The sequence below is a fragment of the Hyalella azteca genome, unplaced genomic scaffold, assembly GCF_000764305.2.
Source record: "Hyalella azteca isolate HAZT.00-mixed unplaced genomic scaffold, Hazt_2.0.2 contig6160, whole genome shotgun sequence".
In the NCBI taxonomy this organism is placed as follows: Eukaryota; Metazoa; Arthropoda; class Malacostraca; order Amphipoda; family Hyalellidae; genus Hyalella; species Hyalella azteca.
This window is the reverse complement of record NW_025936328.1, coordinates 58,058-76,410: the sequence shown is the minus strand read 5'-3', so window position 1 is coordinate 76,410 and position 18,353 is coordinate 58,058. Positions and strand designations below refer to the sequence as shown.

Sequence of the window (18,353 nt, the reverse complement as noted above, 5' to 3'; positions counted from 1 at the left end):
ATAATTATTTCCAAACAAAGCATGATGGGACTTCATCGCGACCCCGATGTTAGTTTATTCCTTTATAATTGGAGCTTCAAATTTCCGATTAGTACACATAATATAATAACATTTATAGAAGTGGGCTTGGCTCATAATATGGAAGTAATGTTACCGTCGTGAACACTTCAGCTTCTCAAACAAGGGCTGTGAGTTGTAATGGTTTAAACCAACATGGAAGGCTTGAAAAGCATGAGATACTGCATGGCAAGAGTGTATCATCAAGTTTATTTTCAACTTGTTTTTAATACTTATGTCATAAGATTTAATTTGAGCTTTGTTTATTTATTACGAGGAAGACTCGATCTCACTGTTATATGCTGTTATTTTGTTATATGCTATTATTCAATTATTTTTCCTAGTCACTAAACTTGGCAGGCTTGAATGATGACGTTTATGCAGTTTTTCAGTTTTCAGCGTTGTTATGTTCATTAGAATTTCAATCAGAAGTCTTGGAATGAACTTGGGAGAAACTCTAATGATATCGATGCACGGCAGTCCCCATCCAATCTCATGTTAGCCAACCACCTCTTTTTGATCAGGAATTTTGAATACTCCCTCGGGGCGGTACGGGGAGCGTTCTTTTCCCTGGTCATAAACGAACTTTTTCCTGATGCCTGCGTTCCACGCGGAATTAATGAACGCGATGAGCTTTATCGACAATTCTGGAGTTACTGGTAAAGACGATAGCGATGGCATGAAATTTGTGGATTTTTCGGTTATTCAGAGAAACCGAGCTCGTGGTAATCTGCAATGAATTTTGTGACTGTACTAAACTGTTCTAAGAGACAGGGCTCACGTCGGCTGTGCAGAGACTGCTCACGTATACTATACACAGATTGTTTTTATTTCAGTTGCACAGAAATTGTATTCATCCCTTCCTATCATAGATTATGCTGGTGTTGGCTACACAGAGACTATGTTCATACCGACTGCATATATTGTGACTTGAAATTCCGTCAAAAAAGTAAATAATATACGTTTAAAAATTACTTTTTAAAGACAACACTTCCAAAGAATCCAGTGTCTCCAATCTTAAAGATGTACCTTGAATTCCTCATTTAATTTTCGAATGTTAAAAAAATTAATTTTTCAATTTTTAATAGAAAATATTTTTTAATATATAAATTTTTTCAAAATTATTTATTCTATTAATTGATTCATGCATTGCCTCTGACTTCACACAAGTGTGCAAAATTTCAGATAACCTAGACAGGTAAAAGTGTGTCGAAAAGATTTGTAGCTGACAAAATTATTTTTTTCAATTTTTTTAATATTGAAAAAAAATTTTTTTTTTAACTTTTTAAAATCATTTATTTTGACATTTGATTCATGCATTGTCTCCAACTTTAAACAAGTATGCAAAATTTCAGATCGATAGGATAAGTAGAAGTGTGTTAAATTTCGATTACAAGATTTGTAGCAGACAGACAGACAGACAGACAGACAAGAAGTGAAGTTAAAGAGAAGTGTTGTAAAAAATTACCAGACGAAGTATTTTCTTCGTTATTGCGAATGCTGTGAATTGGTCAATATCTTCTCGCTGCTACCAAAAAATAATGCTTTTTATTTATAGATGACAGAACGGTCATAACATATTAAATGTCATAAACTTAATTTTAAGGCAGAAACTTTCAAATCGAGCAGCTTCAAAGCAGCTTAACGTACAACTTTTGCTTAGTTAAAGTTAGCTTTTTGTAATGCAATAATACCTATATTATGCGAATAAATTTTGGGAGAAAATTCAAAGATATAATAAATATTTTGAGATGAAAAATATTTTTTATCTATTGACAAATTTTATTCATTCAGTTCAATCATCCAGTTATTTTTTCGTTTTCATGCACTCATGCACCTCTGTAGCAGAATGTTGTTCCCATCGTTTAATCGTTCGAGGCTTGCTCTTGTAGCTTTTTTCATTCGGGCAGACTTTTACAGCCCTAGTCTAATATCCATTAGATTTTTCCGCCCAGCCCCTAGGCACAGTTAGTTTATTGCTGTACAACTGCTGTTTTCATCTGATGTGGCTGGGCTGTCAAGAGGATGAAAGCGAGGCCTGGCGATGAGACTGCTCGTTTGTTTTGATTTGAACCTTCAAAGGACTTCATATACATAGGAAATGGCTTTTATTTACTGGTTTGATCTCCTGAATTTGACATGGCATGAAATTTGCATGTATGTTCCACAAAATAACAAGGAATTCTCTAATCCCGATTCGGTGGCTCGAAAAAATAATTAATTTCGAGCAAGGTTTTTAATATACACTAATTAACTCTGAACTTTCAGAATGAAATCGAATACTCGCCAGGTTCTCTTATTTGACATAATTTGAGTTAGTTTTCCCCAGTTTGTCAGATGTTGATTTTATTAATTATTTCGTGAATATCATGCCTTATGAAAGACGGATTGCTTGTTTCTTATTAGCGAAAAACGAATCCTTTCATAAGTATGTATATTGATTTTAAATGGAAATATCTGAGAATAAAACTATATCCAAGAATATCAGTGTATTCAAGGTCAAGTAGAATTTGGAAAATTGAATGAAATATTCGAGTATCGTCTTGAAGTTTATTTATGCTCAAGTCAAGAAGACTGTTGTAGAGACATGCGCTTATTTGCGCAGGGAAAATATGTTCCATGACCCGTTATGTCTCGAGGCGGGACAGCTTGCAGATATTGGATGGTGGAGGACACGGGAGCGCTGCTTCATTGTGCGCTCCTGATCCTGGAGAATATTGGTTTTGTGGTTAGCCTGTGTCCATTATACCTATGACTCTGTACTCATGTACGGTATTCATGTCTCGTTACTCATGATTCGAACGCATGCATCGTTAGCTCTCACTCAAACTTATACCACGTTATTCATATATTAAACGCATTCCTCGTTAACTCCTGTCACGTTAGTCATGTATCGAGCGAAGCCTCGTTTCTCATATCTCAAACTTACGCTTTGTTACTGGTCTGCAGAGCCTGCTTCGTGTCTCATGTCTCAAACTCATGCTTCATTATTCATGCTTTAAACTCGTGTCTTGTTAATCGTAGTTCTTTACTCATGTTTCAATCTCACGCATCTTTACTTATGCCGCATTTTTCATGCGTTCTTACTCGTGTATCGTTACTCGCTCATCTTTACTCATGCGTTGTTACTTGTACATCTTTACTCATGCCTTGTTACTAGCATCTTGTTACTCATTGATTGTTTCTTATTAATTGGTATTTATTGATTCCTCGTCTCTCAGGCAGGGTCTCTCTCAAACGCAAGCCCAGTTGCCTACGTCCCATCGGCAGGCCTTGTTAATTAAGTCTCAAATTCATACTTCTCTTCTTGTGTCTCAAACTCGTGCATCGTTACTCATGCATCACTATTTTTCCTTATTATTTACCTCATTTGAGCTCTTTTGCCCTTGCGCATTTGCTCATGTTACTTTTCGGTACACCTATGTTCCGTATTATGGATTATTTACATTATTACTTAATATTTGATTCACGTGATGGATATAATTTTCGCTATCGCTAGAATAAGTTGCTACTTTTACTGTCGATTTATTGATACTTCGATCATTTTCAGAGACCGGTTGTTATCTTCGTATAAATGATTGCTGTCACAGAGAATATCTGTCCATTTGAACATCACTCAAATATCTGCTGCTTTTTAAACGAGTTTCTAGCTTCAACCACAGTGGCGATCTGAAATTTTTTCTCTTGTAAATTATATTTCAGAGAGCAAATTATTGATATTTTTATAGTAACGCCTAGTTATTCCTCACGCATAGTAATAAGTAAAGTATTAAAAAAATAATGATATCTGATTTCAGTTTGGTAAACGCTTTTGTGCTCGAATGCATTAAGGTATTTTTTTCATTTTCCCGTCCGTTAAATTCATGATAGAAATGTGTTAGTGAATGAGATATTTTGTCCTACACTGAATTTCGATGTCACGCTCCTTCATTATAAGACGAGGTCTCATTTTTTGAGCCAACCAATAATAATCAGTAGTTATATATGCGCCCTCTTGCTATTATTCCCTATTAATTATCACCTCTTGCTTGCCATTAGGCAAGCAATAGAGCTCTTCCCCTTAAAATTAAAGGGTTAAGCTTATTTCTGAAAGTTTCCAGATCAAATTTTGCGAATGTCTTACGATAATGATTTGGGCTTGTAGTTTTGATTTATCAAGTTTAAGTTTATTCATTATTAAGTAGGTAAGTAATCTAGTTTTTCCATTATTTAATTATACATATACTTTGCCAGGGATCAATATTCCTTGCAGTTCTTTAATCCCGTTATCTCGAATGCCGTCATCGGAATCCCGTTAAATATAACAAAGCTAATGCATGCTAATTGATGAGAGACCCGTTCAATTGAACATTTTAGGAGATGTAGAGTTTAATGGGAGTCTCTCATTGTATTCTCGTATCAAAATGTGGAAATACCGGTTTGCGTCTTCCAAATTAGATTTCTGTAATAAATTTGAAAATTAAATTAAAATTTTTGGTCCAATTCTTTCCTCTCAGTTTCGCTTATAATATTCAGCCTCTACAGGTATCGTGGATAAGCGCCCACACAGCAGCTATATGTTCACTGCGCCAGACTGCAAAGACGCATACTTGACAAATTTACAATGGAGTAAATCAATTTATTAACTTTATAAAGTTTTCATAAATTGTACGATATTACTAATACTTCATTAAATTTATAAAGCTTTCATAAATTGTGAGTTATGAATTTCATCCTATATTATTTGTACTAATTAATGATTTTTTTTACGATTTCACAAAAATTCTCTGCATGCCCGTAACGCAGCCACAAAGCATTCGTATCAGAAGACCGTACTTCGGACTATATTTCGTTCACGAACTTTGTTGAACTCCAAAGAGTTTTAACTCGAAACTCGCATGGAAACTCGAATGAAAAGTCTTATCACGGTAACGAAGCTAGCTGCATGAAGTCCCATTATCTTGATGGGCTTTGAAACAGCACAATTCTCATTGTTATGGTCGTGTGAAGTTGCGAGACGAAACTGCAGGTCATTAAGAGTTGGTGTCGCTCGCCCAGACCTTTGCATTGTCGACGATCTGTCTACTGATTCTGTTATCATTTATTTAAGACTCTTCGTAGGGCTGTGATTCACCGTGTTACCACTTGCTAAGTTTTATTAACGTAGTTAATACCCTTTTGCAGACGGACATAGAAATTTGCAAAAAAATTGTAGGCAAAGAGAAAGACAAATTGTAAAAAAATATGGTCAGTTTATCAGCTTGCATTGATTGTATTTGTGATTTTCCGAATTATCTTGCAAATTTCGCATCAAAATTTGAAAAAATGGGACTGGAAACCGCTTGGGTGTCATTTAGTGCTTGTTTAAGGATTTGATGCTCTTAATTTGATCCATTAATAAGCTGTTTCTGGAATGCTAATGTATATTGGATGATCCACCGTCGGCTGATAACTGTACCAAATTCGGTAGGTATTATAGCAGGTGGGCTCTATACGAGCATTTCTATTTAATTACCTTTAAAGTGATTGATTCCCCGTTACGAAATCAAGCCTCATAAGAACAATCAAAATTTCATAGGCTTGGTTTTCACTACTACACATTTTACACTACTAATGACAGTTAATCTGCTGGTGGAGCTCAATAACGGTTTTCCATTTCTAAAAGGCCTTATCGTCTTTGCGTTACCGAAGCTTTCACCGCTTCATTTTGCTCTGATGAAGTTCGTTAGTCTAAAAATTCACATCGAAATTTTTGAGACATAGGCAATTTTCGGTTAATGTCGACTTTGGATTTCCGTCAAGTTGTGAGGATAGATAATTGCTCTTCAGATCCGAGTTGCTGCGTTGTAATGGCTGGAGCAACGACCGAACTTCAATGAGCTTCTCCATATGACCTCATCACCACTGCTACTTATGGCTGACCTGGAACTCAGGTCAGCCACTCATGGCTGACATGGAATTGCTTCACTTTAGTGTAAATGCTAACTGCATTTGTTGAGCGTAATTATCGTCAATACGTGTAAAGACGTACAGTGTTTGATATTCACGCTGAAGATGTGGCTGGGCTACGAATTGTGGAAACTTAACGTAGATTACATGTGGTGCAGCACCAGTAACAAAAAAGCAGCTATTCTATCTCATAATCTGCGAGGAAGTGAGAAATCAAAGGTCTAATTCATAAAGATTCAGGGAATAAACTATAGAATCTTGCTGCTGGAAGATAAATTTTTTATACATGAGCAAGATGCAGGGCGCAATTCCCCAAATTGCTGGCGATAAAGCAAGTCTTGTGTGGCGGTTTTTGTTTTTCGCGGTGTTCCATGGTTGTGTAGATGGCCCAGCGAACATGCAATTAAGTGGGGCTAAAATGTCTGTTGTATTTGCTTTATCATGCTGCTGGAAAAACCTGTACAAAAATTAGTTCTTAACTTCCAAATTATACATCGTGTTGACTAACTCAACTTTTCTTACGTTTTCCGAGTTGTGCTCACTAAATATGACCAGAAACAATGAAATAAATTATAGATATTACAGCAATAATGAATTAAGCTTGTGCAATAATGTTCTATTAGCAGCGCAGTACTCATTCTTCACATAATTCTTTTGGTCAAAAATCGATGCTAAATGTCGATTTTTTTCTGATTATTGTTAATGCGAATGTGCCTATGACCCTTTCTAACACCAACTGCAGTGTGCTTCTTATGGTGATGATCGTACGCTGATTTCAGTGTCTTATTTTCAGCGCGGCTTGCTGACGGAACTGCGGGAAGTTGTACGAAGAGAAGACCAAGGAAAGTTTGATGCCCTCATGTACCCTTCGTACCCTCACTTGTCGGATGAGGGCCTCCTAGCTAGACAGGTGCGTGTTGCATAAATATTTTTCATTATATTTGTGTTTTGCTTGTATTGACCTGGTCAGAGAAAATATTCCAAAAGACCCACAAAAATTTGTGACACGCATCTGAAACCTGGTTCTCGTTTGCAACCACGTTTCAATTTTCATCATCGCGTCACTCGTGAGTTTCGAATTTAAGCTGCGTGAGTAACTTAGTGTCGACAGGTGACAAATTTAAAAACACAATTTTGAACTAATCTGTAACGATTCTAAACTGTTTGTTCCTGCGGCTATTGATGCAGTTGTGGGGTCAAAGGGAGATATTCTCTACCCAGGTTTTTCTTTCCATGGCTAAGCGCTTCGGATTAAAGTGGTTCGTGATTACTAATTTAATAACTCGTCGTAAGCGTTCCGCGTTCTTCATATTTACCCGTTTCTGCTGGTTACAATAATGCAGAAGTTGCTTGGTAGTTATTATCTTAACTTAATTTTAAACGATAGCTCTGCTTATGATTTCAATGAGACTAAAATTCACTCATATATTCGTGTTTTGTCACATGAAACAATTAATATCACTTTGATCTGTTGAGTTGTTGCCATATTAAATTGTTGTGTTCATTCCAAGACAACTGAGAAGGTGACGATTTTTTCTTCGAAGTTAGAATTAAATAGTTGGATATTTATTGACGATCCCTATTAAATTCAAAATCTTCTTAAACTAGTGAATTTATTGCATTTTAACTTATTTTCTTCAGTATAACTAAATGTACTTTTTTAAAATATTGAAAAAATGTTTAAAAATTTTAGAATTGAATTCTGGTGTTAAATCTTTTGATCCATCAACCGCTTCTTTATCATTTCGATATTTTGTAAGGATAAATGTGATTATTTTATATGATGTACATTTAGTAATATTTTATTAATTTAATCCGTATAAATTTGTCCATTTTCCATTATGAATTCCCAAAGCTAGTTTTTTCCCTGTTTATGGCTGTTTTAACTTCCAAAAACGGCTTTTTTCAAATTTATTTTTTCTCTTGAGTGTGTTTCACTGTTAAATCACTGCCCGTGTGTTATTCTTAAGGATTGCATTTTCAAGGAAAAAGCTCACCAGTGTGTTTGTGAGATCAGTTCCGCGCGTTCTAGTAATAAAAGTTCCGATTATTACTGATGAACTTTTCGCTTCGATAACGTAAATTATGCATAGAATGTCGGAAATTCTGAGGTGTTACGTTCCCGTATCTTCATTTAGAATTTTCTCGGACGTTACAAGTTCGTAAATACTCAGGACGACACTTCGAGTGTTTTTCAGAACTGAATTTTTCATAATATTTCTCTGTTGAATCATTGATAATCATTATCGTTAAAATCATTGATGTTGTTTATCACAAGTTTCATCACATAAATGGCGATGTGAAGTGATCTAATGTATACTCATGTTCATATCACGGTCACTACAATCGGTAAATGCGGCGATTGCTTTATTTGCTTTGATACATCATTTCCTGAGACCAGAACATAACCAGAATAAATTAATTGATGCTGAATTATGTAATATTGTAGTACTACTTCCAATGATGCGCGTCAGTGGACGTTAGGACCAACTTTTGACCTCGTGAACTCATTCGCTATAGGTTATTCAAAGGTTATATTCATAGGTTATTCAAAGCAGGCACTTCTGCTCCTTTGCCTAGATGAATCGGATTATTAGATCAGGAAATTGGAACTATTATAATTCTTACTGAAATTGATAATTTTGTTTAAGTTTAATTATTATTTTTATTTAATGTAAAAACTTGCTGGTCAGCTGTTATTCCGGACTTACGGTACTACTGCCGCGTTTCGAATCAAGGAGTTACCGCACTGATGAACACTTAATGCCATAGAAAATACAAGAATTATATTTTAAAATTCAATTGTCGTCATCAAAATTGAATTGGAAACTATTTTAGAAAAGTCTCATCTGAAATTTGATTACTCTATATTTTGTTTGCTTCAGGCACATGCAAAAGGCTTAATGGGTGCTTAAGGAAAGCCATTTGATTCGGAGCATTCAGTGGGGCAAGTTTTATGAAGGCTTCCAGTAGGATTTATCGAACATGAAGCAATCCTAGCATGAAAGCCGTCCTGGACCGCTATAGTGTTCGGTAAAGGCTCAGAAAGGATGCTGCATGGATGTGCACCATCCATCGCGAGCCCAATCCATAATAACCATCGTTCTTTCATGCCGTGTTTTACGACTTTCTCACCGGCTCTATGAAAATTATGCGCTGCTTCTATTCTGTTTCAAAGAAAAACTCAGATGGCGAGTGAATAGTCAAAGAGCTTGACATTTTCGCTCACGAGCTTACCCATCGCGATGTTCTTTACTACTTCAGAATACGAAGGTTCAAAAATTTTCAGTCAAAGTGCCGCTCAATTCTTGTTTGAACTTACCGATTTTTATTTATCTTGTGATCAGTAATCTAAACAGATTGAAGAAAATATTTGCTTCGTCAAACATTTTTTCACATTTCATGATTGATTTGGATTTTAAAATCTTCCAATTGTTTATCCGAAATCTCGAAATTTTCGTAAGAATTGAGCGTAGAACTGAAATGAGCGTAGCCATGCTACCAGCTGCATGGTTATCTGTCGCGACTTTCGCGAACAATTTTAATGACAATGAAAGGAATAAAACGCTCGAATTTCGGAACTTAATTTCGTTGCTCTACTATACCAGCGCTGACTTGAATCAAAATTGACAAGTGATATTTTACTAGCGAATTACGAAGCTGAAAAATGTTGCCTCCAATGCAAGACGTGCAGTCATCTCAGAAGGCCTACAAGAACAGCAGCGGCCGGTCGAGGCGCTAGACGACATCGGGATCTGCCATGCGCTTCAGTGCGAACGAAACTCGGGCTCCCAAGTAACCTCAACAGAATTTGGAATCTTAGCAGCTGTCCGCACCAACTGCCTATTATCATCCGCAGCCGCCCATGGATCCTGAAACTGAGGCGCAGTTCAGCCTCGGATTGGAATACTTGCAAAACTGTTCGGACGCAACACTGCAAGCTATGTTCCGTCACCCCGAGATGATTTCACTAAAGTTGTTCAACAGTACGCTGAAAAATGTCGATGCAGCAATCAATAGATCTTTGAGATTGGCTGTCGACGCTGCACGTCGAGCATTAGAACAAGCCGAAATTCGAAAAATGATCGAAGAAGAGTAAAAATAGCTTGAGAAATAACAACGTTAGTAAGCTAATGACCACCTAAATCGGAATCAGAATCCGACTCGCCCCGGAGGGTAGGATCATCATGGAGATCCGTTGGAACAGAGCCAGTGGATATCGTCGCTTGAGAACATTCTTCTCCAGCTCTGCAGTCACTTAGAAGCGACACCTCCTGGGCTCGAGATTAGATCTGCTATAGATTTGATGACTGACATTAACACTTACGTGAAAAGTCAAAACGATCAGAATGCTGAAACTTCTTTGGATCATTATGGAAGGCCAAGTCATAATGCCGGCGCCAGGAGTCCTATCCAAGGTTACCAAAGCCCTCAAGAATGGTCGATGCAAATGGAACGCACATACAACGATATGAAGCAATCATTTGGTGGAGCCAATAGTTAGCAAGCCGTGAGATAGGCGTAGCCAATGCTCATGTAGAAGGGCGCTCAACAACTGGAAGAGATCAGAACTGATCCAAGCTACCGAAGAAAGGGCTATTGATGGTTGCATGATGTCCTGGTGAATAATCTCCTGTAACGAAGCTCTTCAAAATTTATGCTCCTAAATTTGAATATTACTGGCTGGTCGATTATCAAACTATTTATGTAAAGGCTTTGAGAAAATGTCTCTTTAACAAAAATAAATTATCGACGTGATGAGGTTGATCAGAAATCTTCAAATTGATGCTGCTGTAATTCCAACTCGAGCTATCCTATACTACTGTATCGGAAAATTAATTCGTGCGTATCGTCGTATATGTAAGAATGTTAAAACCATTAATATTATTTCAACTTATTTTGTTAACAAGTTCCAAATATCTTGTTTCTTTAGAGTGAAATTTCATAGGTTTACGACAACCGTGCCATGTCAGGTGTAACTATTTTCCACTAGCGTTGTATTGGAAGTGTTTGATGTAATGAGGAATATCGATAAATGATTTTAAAGGAGTATTAGCTTACTTTTTTCCATAATACTCCACGCGTAATAAAAATATATGGATTTTGAGAGACATTTTACAATAAACAGTATAACCGCTTGTATGATTGTTTTCGTAATGAACTGTAAAAACTAAAAGGTTTATCCTAAATAACTTACGATTTAGATGGCAATAGGTTATTTTTATTCACCAAAAAGAAAAGTTTTTCAAAAAAGTAGAAAGAAATTTACAAGTTGAATCTTTATAGTGATTTATTTTCGTGATATTTCATTCTCGAATTTTCTAGGTGGATATGTGATTTTAGCTTCATTTTACCAAACAAGGAGACGGTATTGAACCACTTTAGTTTCGTTCATTAGTTAATTAAATTAAGGAGGGTTACTGAGGCCTTCAGGGGGACGGGATGTTGGTTCTTTTTCCTGACGTATTGTCCTGCAGACCCGTGTTTCAAACCCGTGCTTCAGACCCGCGTTTCAGACCCGTGCTTCAGACCCGTGCTTCAGACCCGTGTCTCAAACCCGTGTTTCAGACCCGTGCTTCAGACCCGTGTTTCAGACCCGTGTTTCAGACCCGAGTTTCAGACCCGTGTTTCAGACCCAAAGCCCTTTCCTCAGGCCAGACCTCCAATTTTGGCGAATTTCGTGGCCGCTTTTCTCTAACAATTTTTCCACTGGTCTGAATTCGTCTAAGCCGAGAAAATGTTACTTACGGCACCATAGCAAATTTTTTATTTGACAAGTTTATTATTCCTCATTTATGAATGTATTTGACATCGTTTTACACATTCCCTTACAAAAAATTTTAATTTTCGACCGCTCGTACGGTTTTTAATTGGCTAACGTCATTTAAAAATCCTCGTTTTTAGGAAATTGATTCCTATAATAATCTTTGCATCAATAACATTTTTAACGTGACTCTCGTCATCAGTGCATCCCCTTCTCGTTTAATTGAACTATTTATTACAATATTATAATTGTAATAAATAAATAAAATATATATTATATAATTTTATAATTTACAATATTATAAAACCACTAAATTATACGCTCCTGTTGTAAGCACCGGTGCCGCATATCTCAACGTGTGGACCGCTGCAAGATATCGCATATATTCTTCTGAAGTTTCTCTGTCAATTCATTCTTTGTTTTATTGAAAGACAAATGTCGCGCGCAAGAATTTGGTCGCTCAAACTGTTTACTACACCGCGGAGTGAACTTGATTTTCTCTTCCTCTTGCCAAACGCTGGTCCAATAACCATAAATTAAAGAGCCGTCCTTCACGACTTAATTATCAGCGACTCAGTAGTGAGAACTTACATCTCATTTGCTCGCGTTAGGTTGGCCTTTTATAACAAGTTCTTTTCAGTCTTTAGAATTCTTTCTATGTATTTCGAACGTAACAGTTCCAGACCACGCTGGAGCTTCGTTTTCTGTAACGTACGTCACTCAAAGTGTGCATTTGAACTATTTTCGTAGCTCAATTGCATAATGTTAAAAGTGACATTAATATATCAAGCCCAACGAGAAGCTTTTGATTCTTTTGATGCTTCTTCAGAATTAAGTATTCATTATCTATTATTTTACAATAAAAATAGAGGGAAGTTTTCACGCAATTTTGAACCTTGGTTTTACGTTTCAAATCGTACGACGTTCAGCAAGTCGCTAAAATCTTCTACTACGTACTACGCAGTATGAGATTTTACAACGTACAACGTACTAGTTTCTACAAGAGGGGATTGCTAACGAACAGTGAACAGTGAGCGACTGATCAGCATGTTGTTCAGTCACTATCATCGTGTCTCGAGGTATATTTCAATACTCCTTGAATTTCTTTCGGGAACTTATAAGTCCGTATACGATCACCGGGAGTTATTTTCTCTGTTAGGTTAGAGAAAAAATTGGGTTCGCCAATTATATTTTTCACATTTTCAACGCGCGAACTTGAATTAATTGAGTTGCCCAGAAAGATGCACAGCTGACTTTGTCAACATCACGAGTCGAAAATTTGCACCTTATCTGTAATGTTAAATGAGTAATTTTCGCTGAATTGTCCACGTTATGATTTCTGCCAGGATTTAATTGAAAACTTGATCGTTTTTCTCTTTCGATGGAAAATTCAAGTCCTATTGCATGTTGCTCACATATTTCTGCGTAAAATATGGATGAAAATATTGGTTACTTTTTTCTTCTACATATGAAGATTATGTTGTAAAAAGTGTGTGTTTTCAAAAGACGCATTTGTTTAGAGAATGAGGTATTGTTTTCTAAGAACCAATTGGTAAGAGGCGTGGTACAATTTTAGATCTACTGCATTGGGTGAGTTGTTTTATTTTAAAAATTTTCCGCTGAATGATTTTTGCCGATTCCATGTCTACTCTGAAACTGTTATATTGACTGCCATTTTATGTTTCGTCTTGCCGGTTTACGAGCATGTTTAACATTTTTTGTCTTCTCGACATTGGACTATAGAAATTAAAAAAAAAATAAATACCTGGTTGTGTCTGCACAAGCATTTTTAAAGTAAGCATTACCATTTTGTGCATTTTTGTTTCAATCATCTCATTCATCAGAGTTGCGGTCATTCATGAAATAAAAATCTTTAATCTTTCCGGCACACGATCCGTCTGTGACTGCTCCTGTACCTATCCAAAAATAACTACTATCTCAACCATCTACTGTTGAGAAATTTCATCTCAAATCCAGTTGGACTGACATTTTGCTTGTTTTTCTGTCCTCACACAGAAACGAAAGATGGGAAGCAGGGAACACGAAGATCTGTACTATGCCAGATATTATGATTGCCCATCATGGAGCCGTAGCTATGACGAGTCTTCACTGCCAGCCTCACACTATCTCTACGGGCCTAGTGCCTCCAGATACGTGCTTGCTGACGCGCTAACGGAAGAAAACCTCATGAAAGATATCACCAGAGGCTTAAGAGATATAGTCAAGACACCAAGTGAAGATTCCGGTGTAGAACTTGGCAGTAGTTATGGTTTGTTTGGTCCCAGAGATTTCCAAAAGCAATACTATGATAGAAAACGTGTACGAGCTCTTGTATTAGAAAGCGATCCCTACTCACGAGAAGGCCTTGATGTTTCTTTAGGACTTCATGGATATGAAGATGAATTCTTCTCTCGCGTGCGCGAAGACGGAAGATACCACGCGCCCACTAGCAGACTTAGGCATCCGCTGATGCGGGACGAGCTCAGCGACCTGCAGTTGGAACGTCAAGAGATGTACATGCGTAGTCACTCTTACGAGCACCCCAGACATCATCTCGAGGAATCTCATCACCTTCATCGCACTTCATCTCCCCCACTTCCTCCGCTACATGCTTCGTTAGCTGCGCATCGGGATGCAGTCAGTCTTCCAACAAGAGCTTTTCCCCATGATAATCCTCTGCTAAGTAAGGAGGAGTAAATTGCAGCGTAATGACCAAAAACAAAACACTTGCATCACGTGTCTTCTTCACTCATTACTCATCTAGTTGCTTGCCTTCTGTTTTTTTCTGCCTCCACATTTACACTGCTGCACTTGTCGATCTCCTGCTTGCAGTTTGTTAAAAATATTAATCTTGCTTTCACTGCACGATCGTATAGTAATTACTTGTTCAGCGTATTTTACTGACATTCGATTTGTTAAGAAAAGTGTACTCAGTATTTCTTGCATCTTGCTCTTCATGAAGGCTGCAATATTTTTGTTATTTTTGACAAGGAATTTGTGTCGAATGTATTTTTTGCGCGTTATTATAATAGGTTTATTAAGCTTTTTGGAAATGGCTGTCATTTAGGGAGCAAATTGTGGCATTAGATTTGAAAATGATTTTTAGAATTTGCCTCTGCAACTTATGCAGGGAGTTTAATATATTTCTCCCATTTGTTGTGGTTGTGTGACAGTTCGAATATCAAAGTTTTCGTGCAAATTTATTGCAGTGAACGAGTTGTTAACTGGAAATTGATGTTGTTCCTATATTAAAAATAGATTCGAATGAAGGCAACTCCACGCTGACTCGAATACGATTGGTCCTTGGAGCCTCATGTCATATGTGGTTCAATATTCAGCATTAGTAAGACTCCTATGAGATAAAAAACTTGGCTTTAATCGATGCAACATGTATTATTTTACTTTCTTGTTAGAAACGCTTATGCTGCTGCAGAGCGCATATTGTTTTACGTTGAAAGGTTCATCCAGATATATCTTGAATCATTGCCTATATATACGTACCGAGTGCACTATTTTATTGTAGACCAATGAATAATATTTTCTAAATTTGAACCTCATTCCATGCAACAATTTTTGGGATTTACCTCAAGTTTAATCTAGCCACTTGAGATTTTGCTATAACAATGCGTCGAATTGATGGTATTCCACCTAATGCATATATGCATATGATTTCGTTATACTATATTGTTAGCCGTTCACACTCTCGAGGGAACCTTTTGAGTGACGTTGATTAAACTAAATTCCAATGCAATTTCTTATCGAATATTTTAGTAAATTTGACTGAATAAAAGTCGAGTATCTTGTTGAGCTGTAATGGCTGAGCTCCAAATGAGCAAATACCCGAGCACAAAAGCACAGCAGTTTTCTTGAAGACGTAGAATTGTTTATTGATGGACTCAAGTGACAGTCCTTTGGGCGACCCCGTTCTTGGCCAGTAGTCGATGCAGTGCTAGGGAGCGGCTTGTCGTAGAATATGTAATTGCTGAAAAAACTATTGTAAATTAATCGTAGTCACACAGATCGCTTGCGAAATAGAGTAGTTTGTTGATGAGCGAAGGTATTGATTCTATCATGAGTTAATGATGATATTATGTTACCATAGGTATCTTTATGAGCTCTTTATATATGACATATCGGATAAATTATTGAGAGTCTTTGCGCAGGTTTTCTAGTTTATAGAGAAATTATATATACGAGCTAAGAATGAAAAGATTTTTTCAATGTTTGAGTTTCAGCTTTACAACATGGACTCGTGGAGCATTCGATGTTATGTCCCATGGTATCAGAGACTCTAGAAAAAGATCGGTAAATATGGAATTATGTATAACAGTCAAATGACTGTAAAGCTACGTTAATTATGAGTTCATTTAATTGAAACACGTTTAATCAACATTGTATCAACGCCTGATGACAAATGAGTACGAATTTTTGGTTCGCATTTATCATGCCATTTATAATAATGCTGAAATAACTTCGATTGTGAATGAAAACCCCCTTGTGCTCTTGTTTCCAACCGTGCGATCCTCTAGCGCGAAAATACACATTTATCACATTTTTGCCACTATCGCGAATAATAAGCGACTGTTTGAGGAGGGCTCTTAATCAGAAGATTCGTTCGCCCGAAGTTTTATTCTGTTGTTGCATCACTTGCTATACAAACCTTACGCATGACTCGGTAGCTGTCAACAGCTGTTCATTTATTAGTAGATTGAATTCCTCTACTACTCAAGTTCAGTGACAACTGACAAGCGACAACTTTATTGGAATTTATTTCTGCGGTGCAGACTACATTTTTAGCAGTCAAAATCCATGGGTTTAGGCGGTTTCGTTCAATTTCTTGCATCTGTTAGAAAGAGGGTTGTAGAATCCATAGGTTCTCATGAGCAACCGGAGCCTCGTTTGTGGTTTTAATAGGAAAAATGACTTCCCTGTTACAATATAGTGAAAATATTTGAATTTCTAGTAGTGGGATGTATGACTTATTAATTTCATTTTGTAAAAAACCTTTTACGAACTTTTTTCATCACTGCCGTAGCAACATACTGTTCCAACTAAAGAATAAACCCGACTTCAAGGGACCATCCATTATGCAGCGAGCGGTGATCGTTTCCGTTTATTTTGTGTCGCCTTGCTGAGTTGATGCAATTCTTGAGGTTGTGATTTCATTTGATATCTCAACTGTTGTGATTTTGGTGCTGATCGCTTGTACATCAGCTCAATTAAGCATGGCTTATTCAATACTCACATGAAATGGTCTAGAGCAAAGCGACATTTTTAAATAAAATGAACTTCTGATACCAATAAATGACATTGAGTTGGTTAATATATAGGAAAATACCATTGCGCTATAATTAGGCAAGATGGACGAGTTTGAATTTAGTGTGTAAATTTGGTAGATGTGTAACTTTCATTTTAGAGTTAAGGAATTTGCTTGTAGCTTCGACCGCATAATCTCTTCACTATTTACTATGGATTGGTGCTTTCGGCTGTGCTTCGGCTTACTTTGTGCGTAATTTCCATAGTTTTTTTCGGGTGTCAGGAATTGTTGCGGATGTACTTAGTCGATTGCAAACATCAGGATACGATGCACGGTAAACTTGAAGATGTTTATCTCTAAATATGAAAGAATACCCGTCTAGAATTGAAGTGATTATTTATCAATTTCATTTTTCAAATCCAACAGGATTTGTTTTAGTTTTTACGGCACTTGGGTTGAAAATTCTCATCAATCGTTTTGATGGCCGCCAGGCGAGCCGCAGCCTCTTGCAGATCGCATTTTACATTTGGTCCGCCATTTGAATGAGCAATGGGATTCCTTTAAATGTTTTTTAAATGAAGTTTTGGCAGATTGCGTTCATGTTTGTAGATTTGTCATTATTGTGATTTCAAGCATTATACAATTCAATTTAAGTACATACTTATAGTCTTTGATCTGACAATGAATAATTTTGTGGTATAAGATCCCTTTTTTTATTCTGACAAAACAAAATTTTTCTACCGTAATTTAAGTGAATACTTTCTAATTAAGTGAAGAAGTCTGAGTTATCCAGTTCAAACATGAACTTGGATAAAATTTGTTTGCAGTGATAAACTTTAGGTATTAACTTTTTGAACTGGTGCTCTTAAGCTTGCAATTGTTTATGCTTTAATCTTATCGTTCAGTTTAAGTTTTTTTCTCTGATGTAGAAACTTTTGAATGTACAACTTGACAGCTTGATGGAATTTCGCCAGTAATGATAGAAGCGTTTATCGCACAAATTTATTGTCCTGTGAAAATGTTCTATCATAGTAAAATTAAATATAGTTGATGAATTATTGCGTTACAATTAGATACATGTACTGTAAGCGTAGGAATTTATTGGCATGTTAGACAACCACTTTCCATGGTCGGCTGGAAGTTGAACGACACCAAATAACATATAATTTTAGTATTAATTTCTGAAATTCACTTCAGCAGCGGAGTGAAGTAATAAATTAATTTTCCCCCGTTTGTGTTTGTGCCTCTCGTCATGATTGGGCTGTCCAGAATGTGAAATTAATGTAGAACGAATTTCCGACGAAATCTTTCGAGTATTTTAAGCACGAACTAATTTTAAGCGATTCT

General features: G+C 36.6%; 1 protein-coding gene across 1 annotated transcript in view; it reads left to right on the top strand.

Moving 5' to 3' along the window:
- Positions 1–18,353, top strand: part of LOC108670176 — a 130,585-nt gene that overhangs the window by 85,593 nt on the left and 26,639 nt on the right. The window contains exon 10 of the mRNA XM_018157636.2: positions 6,779–6,895. Coding sequence (XP_018013125.2) covers positions 6,779–6,895 — 117 coding nt within the window. The remainder of the gene's footprint in view (positions 1–6,778; positions 6,896–18,353) is intronic.